A 14,415-nucleotide genomic window follows, 5' to 3' on the forward strand; every position below is an offset into this window, starting at 1 on the left:
TTTAGTAAATTAAGCTGAATATTGTGCAAAATACTTAGCAGCCTTCCCACTGATACATTGCCTCAACAAAGGAATAGCTTCAGAAAGCCAAGGTTATAATTTCATTATTTTCAATACTTTGTTCAAAATGATGTCCATATGTCTATGTTTTTTTTTTTGTTTTCCATCTGCAAATTTTTATTATGCCTCATATACACACACACACACACACACACACATATATATACACATATACATTCATAGACACACATATACAGGGCTTCTGAGGTGGCACTAGTGGTAAAGAACCTGCCTGCCAAGGCAGGAGATGTTAAGAGATGTGAGTTCAGTCCCTGAGTTGGGAAGATCCCCTGGAGGAGGAAATGGCAACCCACTCCAGTATTTTTGAATCTCATGGACAGAAGAGCCTGGTGGGCTACAGTCTATAGTGTCACAGAGAAGGCATGACTGAAGTGACCTAGCACACACACACACACACACACGCACACACATATATATACACTCACACGCACAGAAATACACACACTCATATACATGTATACACAGATACTTATATATATATACACATATGCACTCATACACACACATATGTATACATATATAATAATACACACTATGAGGGCTACTCCATTTCTTCTAAGGGATTCTTGCCCACAGTAGTGTATATAATGGTCATCTGAGTTAGATTTGCCCATTCCAGTCCATTTTAGTTCATTGATTCCTAAAATGTTGATGTTCATTCTTGCCACCTCCTTTTTGACCACTTCCAATTTACCTTGATTCATGGACCTAACATTTCAGGTTCCTTTGCAGGAACGTTTAACAGCATTGTTCTTTACAGCATTGGACTTTACTTCCATCACCAATCACATCCACAACTGGGTGTTGTTTTTGCTTTGGCTCTGTGTCTTCATTCTTTCTGGAGTTATTTCTCCAGTCTTCTCCAGTAGCATATTGGGCACCTACCAACCTGGGGAGTTAATCTTTCACTGTCATATCTTTTTGCCTTTTCATACTGTTCATGGGGCTCTCAAGGCAAGAATACTGAAGTGGTTTGCCATTCCCTTCTCCAGTGGACCACATTTTGTCAGAACTTTCCACCTTGACCCATCTGTCTTGGGTGGCCCTACACAGCATAGCTCATAGTTTCATTGAGTTAGACAAGGCTGTGGTCCATGTGATTAGTTTTATTAGTTTTCTGTGATTGTAGTTTTCATTCTGTCTGCCCTCTGAGGGATAAGGATAAGAAGCTTACAGAAGCTTCCTGATGGGAGAGTCTGACTGTGGGGGAGACTGGGTCTTATTCCAAAATGCAGTTTTTGGGTGCAATCTCAAAAATGACAGAATGATACAGGACAAACCATTCAATATCACAGTAATCTGAGTAATCCTGAAACAGCTGAAGTTAAACGGTTCTATGAAGACCTAAAAGACCTTCTAGAACTAACACCAAAAAAAGATGTTCTTTTCATTATAGGGGACTGGAATGCAAAATAGGAAGTCAAGAGATACCTGGAGTAACAGGCAAATTTGGCCTTGGAGTACAAAATGAAGAAGGGCAAAAGATAACAGAGTTTTGCCAAGATAATGCACTGGTCATAGCAAATACCCTCTTCCAACAACTCAAGAAACAACTCTACACATGGACATCACCAGATGGTCAATACCAAAATCAGGTTGATTATATTCTTTGCAGCCAAAGATAGAGAAGCTCTATACAGTAAGCAAAAACAAAAAAGGGAGCCAACTGTGGCTCAGATCATGAACTCCTAATTGCAAAATTCAGACTTAAATTGAAGAAAGTAGGGGAAACCACTAGACCATTCAGGTATGAACTTACAATTATACAGTGGAAGTGAGAAATAGATTCAAGGGATTAGATCTGATAGACATAGTGCCTGAAGAACTATGGATGGAGGTTCGAGACATTGTACAGGAGGCAGTGATCTAGACCATCCCCAAGGAAAAGAAATGCAAAAAGGCAAAATGGTTGTCTGAAGATGCCTTATAAAGAGCTGAGAAAAGAAGAGAAGCAAAAGGCAAAGGAAAAAGGAGATATACCCACTTGACTGCAGAGTTCCAAAGAATAGCAAAGAGAGATAAGAAAGACTTCCTCAATGATTAGTGCAAATAAATAGAGGAGAACAACAGAATGGGAAAGACTAGAGATCTGTTCAAGAAAATTAAAGATACCAAGGGAACATTTAATGCAAAGATGAGCACAATAAAGGGCAGAAATGGTATGGACTTAACAGAAGCAGAAAATATTAAGAAGAGGTGACAAGAATACACCGAAGAACTATACAAAAAAGATCTTCACGACCCAGATAATCACGATGGTATGATCACTCACCTAGAGCCAGACATCCTGGAATGTGAAGTCAAGTGGACCTTAGGAAGCATTACTACAAACAAAGCTAGTGGAGGTGATGGAATTCCAGTTGAGCTATTTCAAATCCTGAGAGATGATGCTGTGAAAGTGCTACACTCAATATGCAAGCAAATTTAAAATACTCACCAGTGGCCACAGGACTGGAAAATGTCAGATTTCATTCTAACCCTAAAGAAAGGCAATGCCAAAGAATGTTCAAACTACCACACTATTCCACTCATCTCGCACACTATTCCACTCATCTCACACACTAGCAAAGTAATGCACAAAACTCCCCAAGCCAGACTTACACAGTACATGAACTGTGAACTTCAGGGAGCTCAAGCTGGATTTAGAAAAGGCAGAGAAACCAGAGATCAAACTGGCAACATCCATTGGATCATAGAAAAAGCAAGAGTTCCAGAAAAACACCGACTTCTGCTTTATTTGGCTATGCTAAAGCCTTTGACTGTGTGGCTCACAACAAACTGTGGAAGATTCCTCAAGAGTTGGGAATACCAGAACACATAACCTGCCTCCTGAGAAATATGTATGCAGGTCAAGAAGCAACAGTTAGAACTGGACATGGAGCAACAGACTGGTTCCAAATCGGGAAAGGAGTACGTCAAGGCTGTATATTGTCACCCTGCTCATTTAACTTATATGCAGAGTACATCATGCAAAATACCATGCTGGATGAAGCACAAGCCAGAATCAAGATTGCTGGGAGGAATATCAATAACCTCAGATATACAGATGACACCACACTTATGGCAGAAGTGTAGAGAAACTGAAGAGTCTCTTGATGAAAGTAAAAGAGGAGAGTGAAAAAGTTGGTTTAAAATTCAACATTCAGAAAACTAAGATCATGGCATCTGGTCCCATCATTTCATGGCAAATAGATGGGGATACAGTGGAAACAGTGACAGAGTATTTTTTTGGGCTCCAAAATCACTGCAGATGGTGACTGCAGCCATGCAATTAAAAGACACTTGCTCCTTGGAAGAAAACCTACGATCAACCTAGACAGCATATTAAAAAGCAGAGTCATTACTTTGCCAACAAAGGTCCATCTAGTCAAAGGTATGGTTTTTCCAGTAGTCCTGTATGGTTGTGAGAGTGGGACTATAAAGAAAGCTGAGCACCAAAGAGGAGAAGGCAATGGCACCCAACTCCAGTGTTCTTGCCTGGAGAATCCCAGGGATGGGGGAGCCTGGTGGGCTGCCGCTCTGTGGTTGCACAGAGTCTGACACGACTGAAGTGACTTAGCAGCAGCAGAGCACCAAAGAATTGATATTTTTGAACTGTGGTGTTGGAGAAGACTCTTGAGAGTCCCTTGGACAGCAAGGAGATCAAACCAGTCAATTGCAAGGGAAATCAGTCCTAAATATTCATTGGAAGGACTGATGCTGAAGCTGAGACTCCAATACTTTGGCCATCCGATGTGAAGAACTGAATCATTGGAAACGACCCTGATGGTAGGAAATATTGAAGGCAGGAGGAGAAGGGGACGAAAGGGGATGAAATGGTTGGATGGCATCACTGACTCAATGGACATGAGTTTGAGCAAGCTCTGAGAATTGGTGATGGACAGGGAAGCCTGGGGTGCTGCGGTCCATGGGATCGCAAAGAATCGGACAAGACTGAGTGACTGAACTGGACTGAACTCATACATACACACACATATGTACATGTACCCTCATGCACATATATACATATACACTCATATATATATATATATATATACACACACACACGTATGTACATATACACTCATACACATGCACACATATATATATATATTTCAGATTGTTGAAATAGCTGATCATAAATTTAAGCATAAGAGAAACTTTAGAGTTTTAATTTTTCTAGAACTTTGATTCTTATCAGCACTACATTTTCTTTAACTCTTCTGATAACTCCCTATTGCATTTACTGAAGATTTTGATACAGAAAAAAAGAACAAAGACAGCAACAAAAAACTCAGACTTAGCCGCAGGTGACCTGGGTGCCTATAGAGCAGAAGGAGGTCTCACTTGGGAATCAGGTCTGTTCTCCAGCCCCAGGTTTTAAACAAAGTCACTGTGCTAATCCAGGTGAATAATTCCATCTTTCTGACCCTCTTCCTTACCCATAAAATTATATGTTTATATAAACTTTTTCAACCAGTCATTCCTGCTTTATCTTACTACGTGTGTATTCTCATTGGAAGCTATGTGGGAAATATTTTAATTGATCTAAATTTAAAATCCATGATGCTTCAAAACCCATAACATCTTTGATGTTGATTGAATAAAAGAAGATCCTTAAATTAGTGATTGCAAAGATTTCCTTTGACAAGTGCTCCTGAGTTGTGTGTGTATTTGGGGGGATTCCTGTCTTATCACCTTCCATTACTATGGATTCTGTGTGTTCACTCACTCAGTTGTGTTTGACTCTTTGGGTCCATTAAGTGTAGCCCACCAGGCTCCTCTGTCCATGTGACTCTCCAGGTAAGACTACTGGAGTGGGTTGCCATTTCCTCCTCCATTGGATCTTCCCAACCAAGGGATCAAACCCACATCTTTTGCCTCTCTTGCACTGGCAGGCAGATTCTTTATCATTTACAACACCTGGGAAAACCCTGGGTTCCTTACTGTAACTTATTTAAATTCAGAGTTGTTTTTGTTTGTTTCATCTCATGGTAAATAAGTCTGGGTCAGAGCTAGTAAATTTAAGAAGGAAGTGCTCATAATAACTTCTCTGTTCATCTTACTAGTTGTTAAAAATTCCTTCTTCTTTGGTACCACTTTCTTGCCCAACCTTTCAGGCTAGGGTGGTGGGAGGGGGGTTTAGAATGGGAGGCACACATGTATACCTGTTGTTGATACATGTTGATGTATAGAAAAAATCATCACAATATTGTGAAGTAATTATCCTCCAACTGAAATAAATTAACTAATTTTTTTTAAAAAACTGGCTTGTGTGTCCATCCCTATAGGACTGAGCCTTCTGTTCTGAGTATCTCCCTTAATTCCTTAGTTTTGCAGCCCCTGCTTTTTGACTGATAGTTGATAAATTCATACATTTTATAACAATGGATGCATTGATGCTCTTAGCTAAGGTAATATTTGTCTTGAAACAAAATGTCCTGTGCTTTAAGGAAAATTAATCTTTGGCGAGTGGGGTGAGGAGACTTAAGCTGTGGGAGATTAAGACCTGAGGTGAGCTATTCCTAACTCTGATTCCAATGAAATCTCAAACCCCAAGAGTCAGTATGGTGATAAATTTGTGATGGTAAAGATATTAATCTATGCTTCCTTCCCCATATTAAATGAAATATAGCACATTACACTGTTCTCTTCACCATGACCATCTGATAATGTCCATGCGATGAATCTGAGAGCCATCAGACATACCTTCTGGAATAATACATTTTAAAGATACTGTATTTGACCCATTTTTCATTGTCTCTCATTAACTCTTAAGACCCAAACAACTTTGTAAATGTGCCTGTTTATGCCACACATGAGAAATGCTAATATTTAACAGTTTTTATATACCTTTAAGATGAGACACAGAAAAAGAAAAGAAGAAAATTTCATCACATCTTGTCAGAATAACCCTGAACTTGTCGTTTTTTTGTTTTTTGTTTTTTGTTTTTTTCTCTTCAGCTGTGTCCTGTGGAATCCCAGAGTCCCCAGGAAATGGTTCATTTACAGGGAATGAGTTCACACTGGACAGTAAAGTGACCTATGATTGTAATGAGGGCTTCAAGCTGGATGCTAGTCAGCAAGCTACAGCCGTGTGTCAGGAGGACGGATTGTGGAGCAACAGGGGGAAGCCCCCCACGTGCAAACGTAAGTGTCCAATGCTCTGCCTGGCTTCACAGATTTAAGGAGGAACAGATACATGGGTGAGAACTCTGGCTTCCACAGTGCAAGATCCTTTCCCTCAGCATATGAGCTTTTGTCTCTAGCTTGTGGTCATGTTACATCAGTCTATTCCATATCAGCCACTCTAACCATCAACATAACCTCTGCAGTCGTGAAGGTGGGTCATATGGAATCACATTGGGTCCATCAGCACCTAGACCATGAAATGTACACAGAGAATCCTGGCCATGCTGCCATGTTCAGTTTGGAGAGATTCAATCAGGAGGTTATTGAGACATCAAGCACTCTACACAAAGTATTAAAACATAATTCAACACAAGTTTGCTCTGCGTCTCCCATCTCACTGAGTTCCCTGAGGGTCAAGGTGGTGCCTGTCTATTTGTACATCACCTGCTCTGTGTAACACACTGATGCTCAATAAATGCATCACTGATTTGTGGAATAGGGTGAGTTCTCTGGAAAGCTATTAAGAGTATATGATGATATTCTAAAAAGAATCAGAAGTTTGGATTCATTCTTAAACTGTAGTCTTAAAAAACAATAATCAACTCCATAACACAAAGCCAAAGAAAACAAAAGTTCACACACACACACACACATACACACACACACACTTGTACATGCCCACACACACAGTGTACACCAAGCTTTTCATTGAAGCTATGTTAAACTAGCTTCAAATTGGAAATAATCTACCTACCTAGTTTCTAAAAATTGAAAACTACATAGTATTTCTACTTATACAGTATTTTTGCTCTTAAGATATTATATCGAAGTCTTCAATTATAAAATTAATTTATTGACTTTTTTATGTATAGTATTTTGGTCATGTTAAAATTATTTGAACTTTCTAGGTGTAAACATACAAATGTTTACAAAAATAACTTCCCTCCACAGGTTTTACTTTCCTTGCTGTCATTTTAACCTATGTTTTTCTTTTTTGCAATTAATCGTTGCATTTTCAGAGAGTCAGGAAGGTACCACTGAGGCAATCCTCATCCCTCAATGCCTGACCACCACTGACCTTTTTACTATCTCCATAGTCTTTCCATTTCCATAATGTCGTAGAGTTTGGGATCACTTAGTAGCCTTTGCAGACTGGCTTCTTTCACTCAGTAATATGCCTTTAAGATTCCTCCATGTCTTTTCATGACTCAATGGCTCATTTATTTTTAGCAAAATAAAATTCCACTGTCTGGATGGACCACAGTATATTTATCCATTCAACTACCGAAGGGTATCTTGGTTGCTTACAGGTGTTGGCAATTATGAGTACAGCTGCTATATACCTCTGTGTGCAAGGCTTTGTGTGGACATAGATTTTCAACTCCTTTGAATAATTGTAAGGGAGAATGATTGCTGGATCATATAAGAGTATATTCAGTTTTGTAAGAAACCACCAAATGTCCTCCAAGGTGACTGTGCCGTTTTGCATTTCCACTGGCAATGAATGAGACTTCCTGTTGCTCCACACCCTCACCAGCATCTGATGCTGTCAGTGCTGCGGTTTTGACAGTTCCAGTACGTGTGTGCTGGTACCTCTTTGTTCTAATTTGCATCTCCCTGATGACACATGATGTAGAGCATCTTTTTACACGTTTATTTGCCATCTGTCTGCCTTCTTTGGTGAAGTTTCAAATTAGGTCTTTTGCACATTTTTATTTTTTTATTTGTTTTTATTTTTTTAATATAAATTTATTTATTTAATTGGAGGTTAATTACTTTACAATATTGTATTGGTTTTGCCGTACATCAACTTTTCAACATTTTTAATCACAACATTCATTTTTTGTTGTTGTTGTTGAGTTTTAAGAGGTCTTTGTATATTTTGGATAAGAGTCCTTTATCAGTTCAGTTCACTTCAGTTCAGTCACTCAGTCGGGTCCCACTCTTTGCAACCCCATGAATCGCAGCATGCCAGGCCTCCCTATCCATCACCAACTCCCAGAGTTCACTCAGACTCATGTCCATCGAGTCAGTGATGCCATCCAGCCATCTCATCCTCTGTCGTCCCCTTCCCCTCCTGCCCCCAATCCCTCCCAGCATCAGGGTCTTTTCCAATGAGTCAACTCTTCGCATGAGGTGGCCAAAGTACTGGAGTTTCAGCTTTAGCATCATTCCTTCCAAAGAAATCCCAGGGCTGATCTCCTTCAGAATGGACTGGTTGGATCTCCTTGCAGTCCAAGGGACTCCCAGGAGTCTTCTCCAACACTACAGTTCAAAAGCATCAATTCTTCCATGCTCAGCCTTCTTCACAGTCCAACTCTCACATCCATACATGACCACAGGAAAAAACATAGCCTTGACTAGACGGACCTTTGTTGGCAAAGTAATGTCTCTGCTTTTGAATATGCTATCTAGGTTGGTCATAACTTTCCTTCCAAGGAATAAGTGTCTTTTAATTTCATGGCTGCAGTCACCATCTGCAGTGATTTTGGAGCCCCAAAAAACAAAGTCTGACACAGTTTCCACTGTTTCCCCATCTATTTCCCATGAAGTTATGGGACTGGATGCCATGATCTTCATTTTCTGAATATTGAGCTTTAAGCCAACTTTTTCACTCTCCTCTTTCATTTTCATCAAGAGGCTTTTTAGTTCCTCTTCACTTTCTGCTGTAAGGATCGTGTCATCTGCATATCTGAGGTTATTGATATTTCTCCCGGCAATCTTGATTCCAGCTTCTGCTTCTTCCAGCCCAGCATTTCTCATGATGTACTCTGCATACAAGTTAAATAAACAGGGTGACAATATACAGCCTTGACGTACTCCTTTTCCTATTTGGAACCAGTCTGTTGTTCCATGTCCAGTTCTAACTGTTGCTTCCTGACCTGCATACAAATTTCTCAAGAGGCAGATCAGGTGGTCTGGTATTCCCATCTCTTGAAGAATTTTCCACAGTTTATTGTGATCCACACAGTCAAAGGCTTTGGCATAGTCAATAAAGCAGAAATAGATGTTTTTCTGGAACTCTCTTGCTTTATCCATGATCCAGCGGATGTTGGCAATTTGATCTCTGGTTCCTCTGCCTTTTCTAAAACCAGCTTAAACATCAGGAAGTTCACGGTTCACATATTGCTGAAGCCTGGCTTGGAGAATTTTGAGCATTACTTTACTAACATGCGACATGAGTGCAATTGTGCGGCAGTTTGAGCATTCTTTGGCATTGCCTTTCTTTGGGATTGGAATGAAAACTGACCTTTTCCAGTCCTGTGGCCACTGCTGAGTTTTCCAAATTTGCTGGCATATTGAGTGCAACACTTTCACAGCATCATCTTTCAGGATTTGAAAAAGCTCAACTGGAATTCCATCACCTCCACTAGCTTTGTTCGTAGTGATGCTTTCTAAGGCCCACTTGACTTCACATTCCAGGATGTCTGGCTCTAGGTCAGTGATCACACCATCGTGATTATCTGGGTCGTGAAGATCTTTTTTGTACAGTTCTTCTGTGTATTCTTGCCACCTCTTCGTAATATCTTCTGCTTCTGTTAGGTCCATACCCATACCATTTCTGTCCTTTATCGAGCCCGTCTTTGCATGAAATGTTCCTTTGGTATCTCTGATTTTCTTGAAGAGATCTCTAGTCTTTTCCATTCTGTTGTTTTCCTCTATTTCTTTGCATTGATCGCTGAGGAAAGCTTTCTTATCTCTTCTTGCTATTCTTTGGAACTCTGCATTCAGATACTTATATCTTTTCTTTTCTCCTTTGCTTTTCATTTCTCTTCTTTTCACAGCTATTTGTAAGGCCTCCCCAGACAGACATTTTGCTTTTTTGCATTTCTTTTCCATGCGGATGGTCTTGATCCCTGTCTCCTCTACAATGTCACGAACCTCAGTCCATAGTTCATCAGGAACTCTATCTATCAGATCTAGGCCCTTAAATCTATTTCTCACTTCCACTGTATTATCATAAGGGATTTGATTTAGGTCATACCTGAATGGTCTAGTGGTTTTCCCTACTTTCTTCAATTTCAGTCTGAATTTGGCAATATGGAGTTCATGATTTGAGCCACAGTCAGCTCCTGGTCTTGTTTTTGTTGACTGTATAGAGCTTCTCCATCTTTGGCTGCAAAGAATATAATCAGTCTGATTTTGTTGTTGACCATCTGGTGATATCCATGTGTAGAGTCTTCTCTTGTGTTGTTGGAAGAGGGTGCTTGTTATGACCAGTGCATTTTCTTGGCAAAACTCTATTAGTCTTTGCCCTGCTTCATTCCGTATTCCAAGGCCAAATTTGCCTGTTACTCCAGGTGTTTCTTGACTTCCTACTTTTGCATTCCAGTCCCCTATAATGAAAAGGACATCTTTTTTGGGTGTTAGTTCTAAAAGGTCTTGTAGGTCTTCATAGAACCGTTCAACTTCAGCTTCTTCAGCATTACTGGTTGAGGCACAGACTTGGATTACTATGATATTGAATGGTGTGCCTTGGAAATGAACAGAGATCATTCTGTTATTTTTGAGAGTGCATCCAAGTACTGCATTTCGGACTCTTTTGTTGACCATGATGGCTACTCCATTTCTTCTGAGGGATTCCTGCCTGCAGTAGTAGATATAATGGTCATCTGAGTTAAATTCACCCATTCCAGTCCATTTTAGTTCATTGATTCCTAGATGGTAAGGAGCAGTGGCTGCACTTTGCTGGGGCAACCATGAAGAGATACCCCACGCCCAAGGTAAGAGAAACCAAAGTAAGACGGTAGGTGCTGCAAGAGGGCATCAGAGGGCAGACACACTGAAACCACACTCACAGAAAACTAGTCAATCTCATCACACTCGGACCACAGCCTTGTCTAACTCAATGAAACTAAGCCATGTCCGTGGGGCAACCCAAGACTGGCAGGTCATGGTGGAGAGATCTGACAGAATGTTGTCCACTGGAGAAGGGAATGGCAAACCAGTTCAGTATTCTTGCCTTGAGAACCCCATGAACAGTATGAAAAGGCAAAATTATAGGATACTGAAAGAGGAACTCCTTAGGTCAGTAGGTGCCCAATATGCTACTGGAGATCAGTGGAGAAATAACTCCAGAAAGAATGAAGGGATGGAGCCAAAGCAAAAACAACTGAACTGAACTGATGTGAATGAGTAAAGATATTAAATATAATTAAGATAAAAAAAAAAAAAAAAAACACCCAGCTGTGGATGTGACTGGTGATAGAAGAAAGGTCCGATGCTGTAAAGAGCAATATTGCATAGGAACCTGGAATGTCAGGTCCATGAATCAAGGCAAATTGGAAGTGGTCAAACAAGAGATGGCAAGAGTGAATGTCGACATTCTAGAAATCAGCAAACTAAAATGGACTGGAATGGGTGAATATAACTCAGTCCTTTATCAGATGTGTCTTTTGCAAATTTTTTCTCCTGGTCTATGACTGGTCTTCTCATTCTCTTGACAGTGTCTTTTGCAGAGTTTTTAATTTTAATCAAGTTTAGCTGATCAGTTCTTTCTTTCATGGAGCATACCTTTTATCTTGTGCCTGAAAAAATTGTCCCCAAAATCAAGGTCACATAGATTTTCTCCTGTGTTATCTTCTAGGAGTTGTGTGCTTTACATTTGGGTGTTTGATCCATTTCAAATGAGTTTTTCTAGAGGGTGCCAGCATTTATTTTTGCATGTAGATCTCCAGTTGTTCCAGCACCATTTGTTGAAAAACTATCTTTTTTCCATTTGTATTGACTTTTGATCAATTGTCAAAAATCAGCTCTGTTTATGTGAGGGTCTCAGGCTCTCTCTTCTGTTATGTTGATCTCTGTGTCTATATCATGCTGTCTCCTCGTTTCTGTTTTTACTAGGAAACTGACTTAATAGAAAAATTTTCAGTTTCCTATAAAATCCATCCTGTTTGGGATTGTAAATATCTCTAGGTACATATTTGATTTTAGTGAAAATGTCCAGGTAGACATGGATACTTCTGTTCTCTTTAAAGCTATAGGGAAATCATTTTGCTTGAAGATAATACAGCTCATTGGGGGTCACAGACACACAGTCCCTGTGGTATTTATTTTAACCATGGAAGCTTTATCCTTAGCTTAACTGAAAGGTGTCTCTCACGGGTGCCTGTTCTTCCTCAGGATAGAGAAGTGAACATGCACAGTCAGTCCGTCACTATAATGCCAGTTCGGTTCTTCCTGAATATATGTAGGACAGAATGCCTTTCAGTATAAACACAGACTTTTTCTTTTTTTTTTAATATCTGTATGAGTCATGTTTATGTTAAGGCAACTCTTCATTGGGTAAAACAATGCACAACTACACCTTCATCTCAAAAATTCTAATGCAAGTGGTTTATTGTTGTTTATAGTCACTCAGTTGTGTCCAACTCTTTGCAACCCAATGGGCTGCAACACACGAGGCTTCCCTGTCCTTCACCATCTCCCAGAGTTTACTCAGATTCAGGTCCATCTAGTCAGTGATGCCATCCAACCATCTCATTCCTCTGTCGTCCCCTTCTCCTGCCTTCAATCTTTCCCAGCATCAGGGTCTTTTCCAGTGAATCAGTTCTTAGCATCAGGTGGCCAAAGTATTGGAGTTTCAGCTTCAGCATCAATCCTTCCAATGAATATTCAGAACTGATTTCCTTTAGGATTGACTAGTTTGATCTCTTTGCAGTCCAAGGGACTCTCAAGAGTCTTCTCCAGCACCACAGTTCAAAAGCATCATTTCTTTGGTGTTCAGCCTCCTTTATGGTTCAACTCTCACATCTGTACATGACTACCAGAAAGACCATTGCCATATATGGACATTTCTCAACAAAGTGATGTCTCTAGTTTTGAATACACTATCTAGGTTTATCAAAGTATTTCTTCCAAGGAGCAAGCACCTTTTAATTTCATGGCTGCAGTCACCATCTGCAGTGGTTTTGGAGCCCAAGAAAATAAAGTCTGTCACTGTTTTCATTTTTTCGCCATCTATTTGACATGAAGTGATGGGACCGGATGCTATGATCTTAGTTTTCTGAATGTTGAGGTTTTAGCCATCTTTTTCACTCTCCTCTTCCTTCCAATAAATAGATTAGCATTCTAGATATTCACCATGAGTGTTAACTATGTGAGAATTATGAGAAAAAGAAGCACAACATAGCTTTTTGAGTCTCGGGTTGAGGATGGAGAAAGAAGAGGCTCAAAGAGAGGGAAGCAGACAGCATTTCTTGAATTCCATTGGGAAAGTGGGTGAGGTCTCCCTCTGGGCATGGGGAGTCTGAGAGTCACTCTTAACAGGAGACCTGAAGGTGCCCTAGCTCACCTGTGCTCTGCCAGGACCTCAGCCTGACTGTCTGCACGGGGTTTTGGACAGACAGAATGATGTAAGCTCTACGGGAGAGACGACAGACAGACAGACATAGAGGAGGTAACGTGAGTGCCTGGTCAGTCTTTATGAAGGAGACAGTGCTCCCGTGGGGACTGAGCTGGGTCTGCTGAGATGACAGTGATCATCTACACCCATGATTTGAGTGGTAACTCTAAACACTTGTCTATGTTGCATCATATAGTGATACTAACAGTCCTCTGGAGAAGGTAGTGTTTTCTCCTCTTGCTAAATTCATACAAAGTAAATAACTGAAATATCCAAAGTAAATAATTGAAATATCACATACATTTGCTAGGTCACATCATGAAAACGTCTGGGGAAGCATTTTGTTGTGGTCACGGTGTCCTGTTGGAGGTCCCCTGCTACCACCGGTAAAGCCATGTGGTGACCATTTGGTTTGGCACCAAAGCTCTGGGCATCCCGGAAGGACAGGGGTCGTGACCTCCCCAGGCCTGCCTGGGGACCCAGTGCATTGTGCTGTGGCCTGAGCGCAGGCCCTTCATCTCATGAGCCCATAAAGAGATAGTTTAAATATCAAATAGATCTCATGATAAGCGGGGGTGATAAGGAGAGGAGATATGAGAGTTCCCACAGTTGTGAAATACGCCCAGAGATCAGACGTCCTAGGATGTTCCTGGCTACCCACAGCCAAGAAGAGAGCTCAGAACCACAGTCTGGACCCGCAGTTCGCTCCTCCGAGCCATCCTCCTCCCGCCCCACATTTGCTGCATCATGTCCCGTCACGTCTACCCACTCTACCCAGTACACTCATCTGCCCGCTCAGGCCCCACATACACCAAGTCACCACCGACAGTCTCCTTCCACACAGCCACGGGCTCCTCATTTAAGCACGTACAAATCAC

General features: G+C 40.7%; 1 protein-coding gene across 3 annotated transcripts in view; it reads left to right on the forward strand.

The window, feature by feature from the left end:
- Positions 1-14,415, forward strand: part of CSMD1 (CUB and Sushi multiple domains 1) — a 2,066,326-nt gene that overhangs the window by 1,956,558 nt on the left and 95,353 nt on the right. For all 3 annotated transcript variants that reach the window (XM_025272930.3, XM_044938991.2, XM_044938996.2), the window contains one exon: positions 6,025-6,210. In XM_025272930.3, coding sequence (XP_025128715.3) covers positions 6,025-6,210 — 186 coding nt within the window. The remainder of the gene's footprint in view (positions 1-6,024; positions 6,211-14,415) is intronic.

The sequence above is a fragment of the Bubalus bubalis genome, chromosome 1, assembly GCF_019923935.1.
Source record: "Bubalus bubalis isolate 160015118507 breed Murrah chromosome 1, NDDB_SH_1, whole genome shotgun sequence".
Classification (NCBI taxonomy): Eukaryota; Metazoa; Chordata; class Mammalia; order Artiodactyla; family Bovidae; genus Bubalus; species Bubalus bubalis.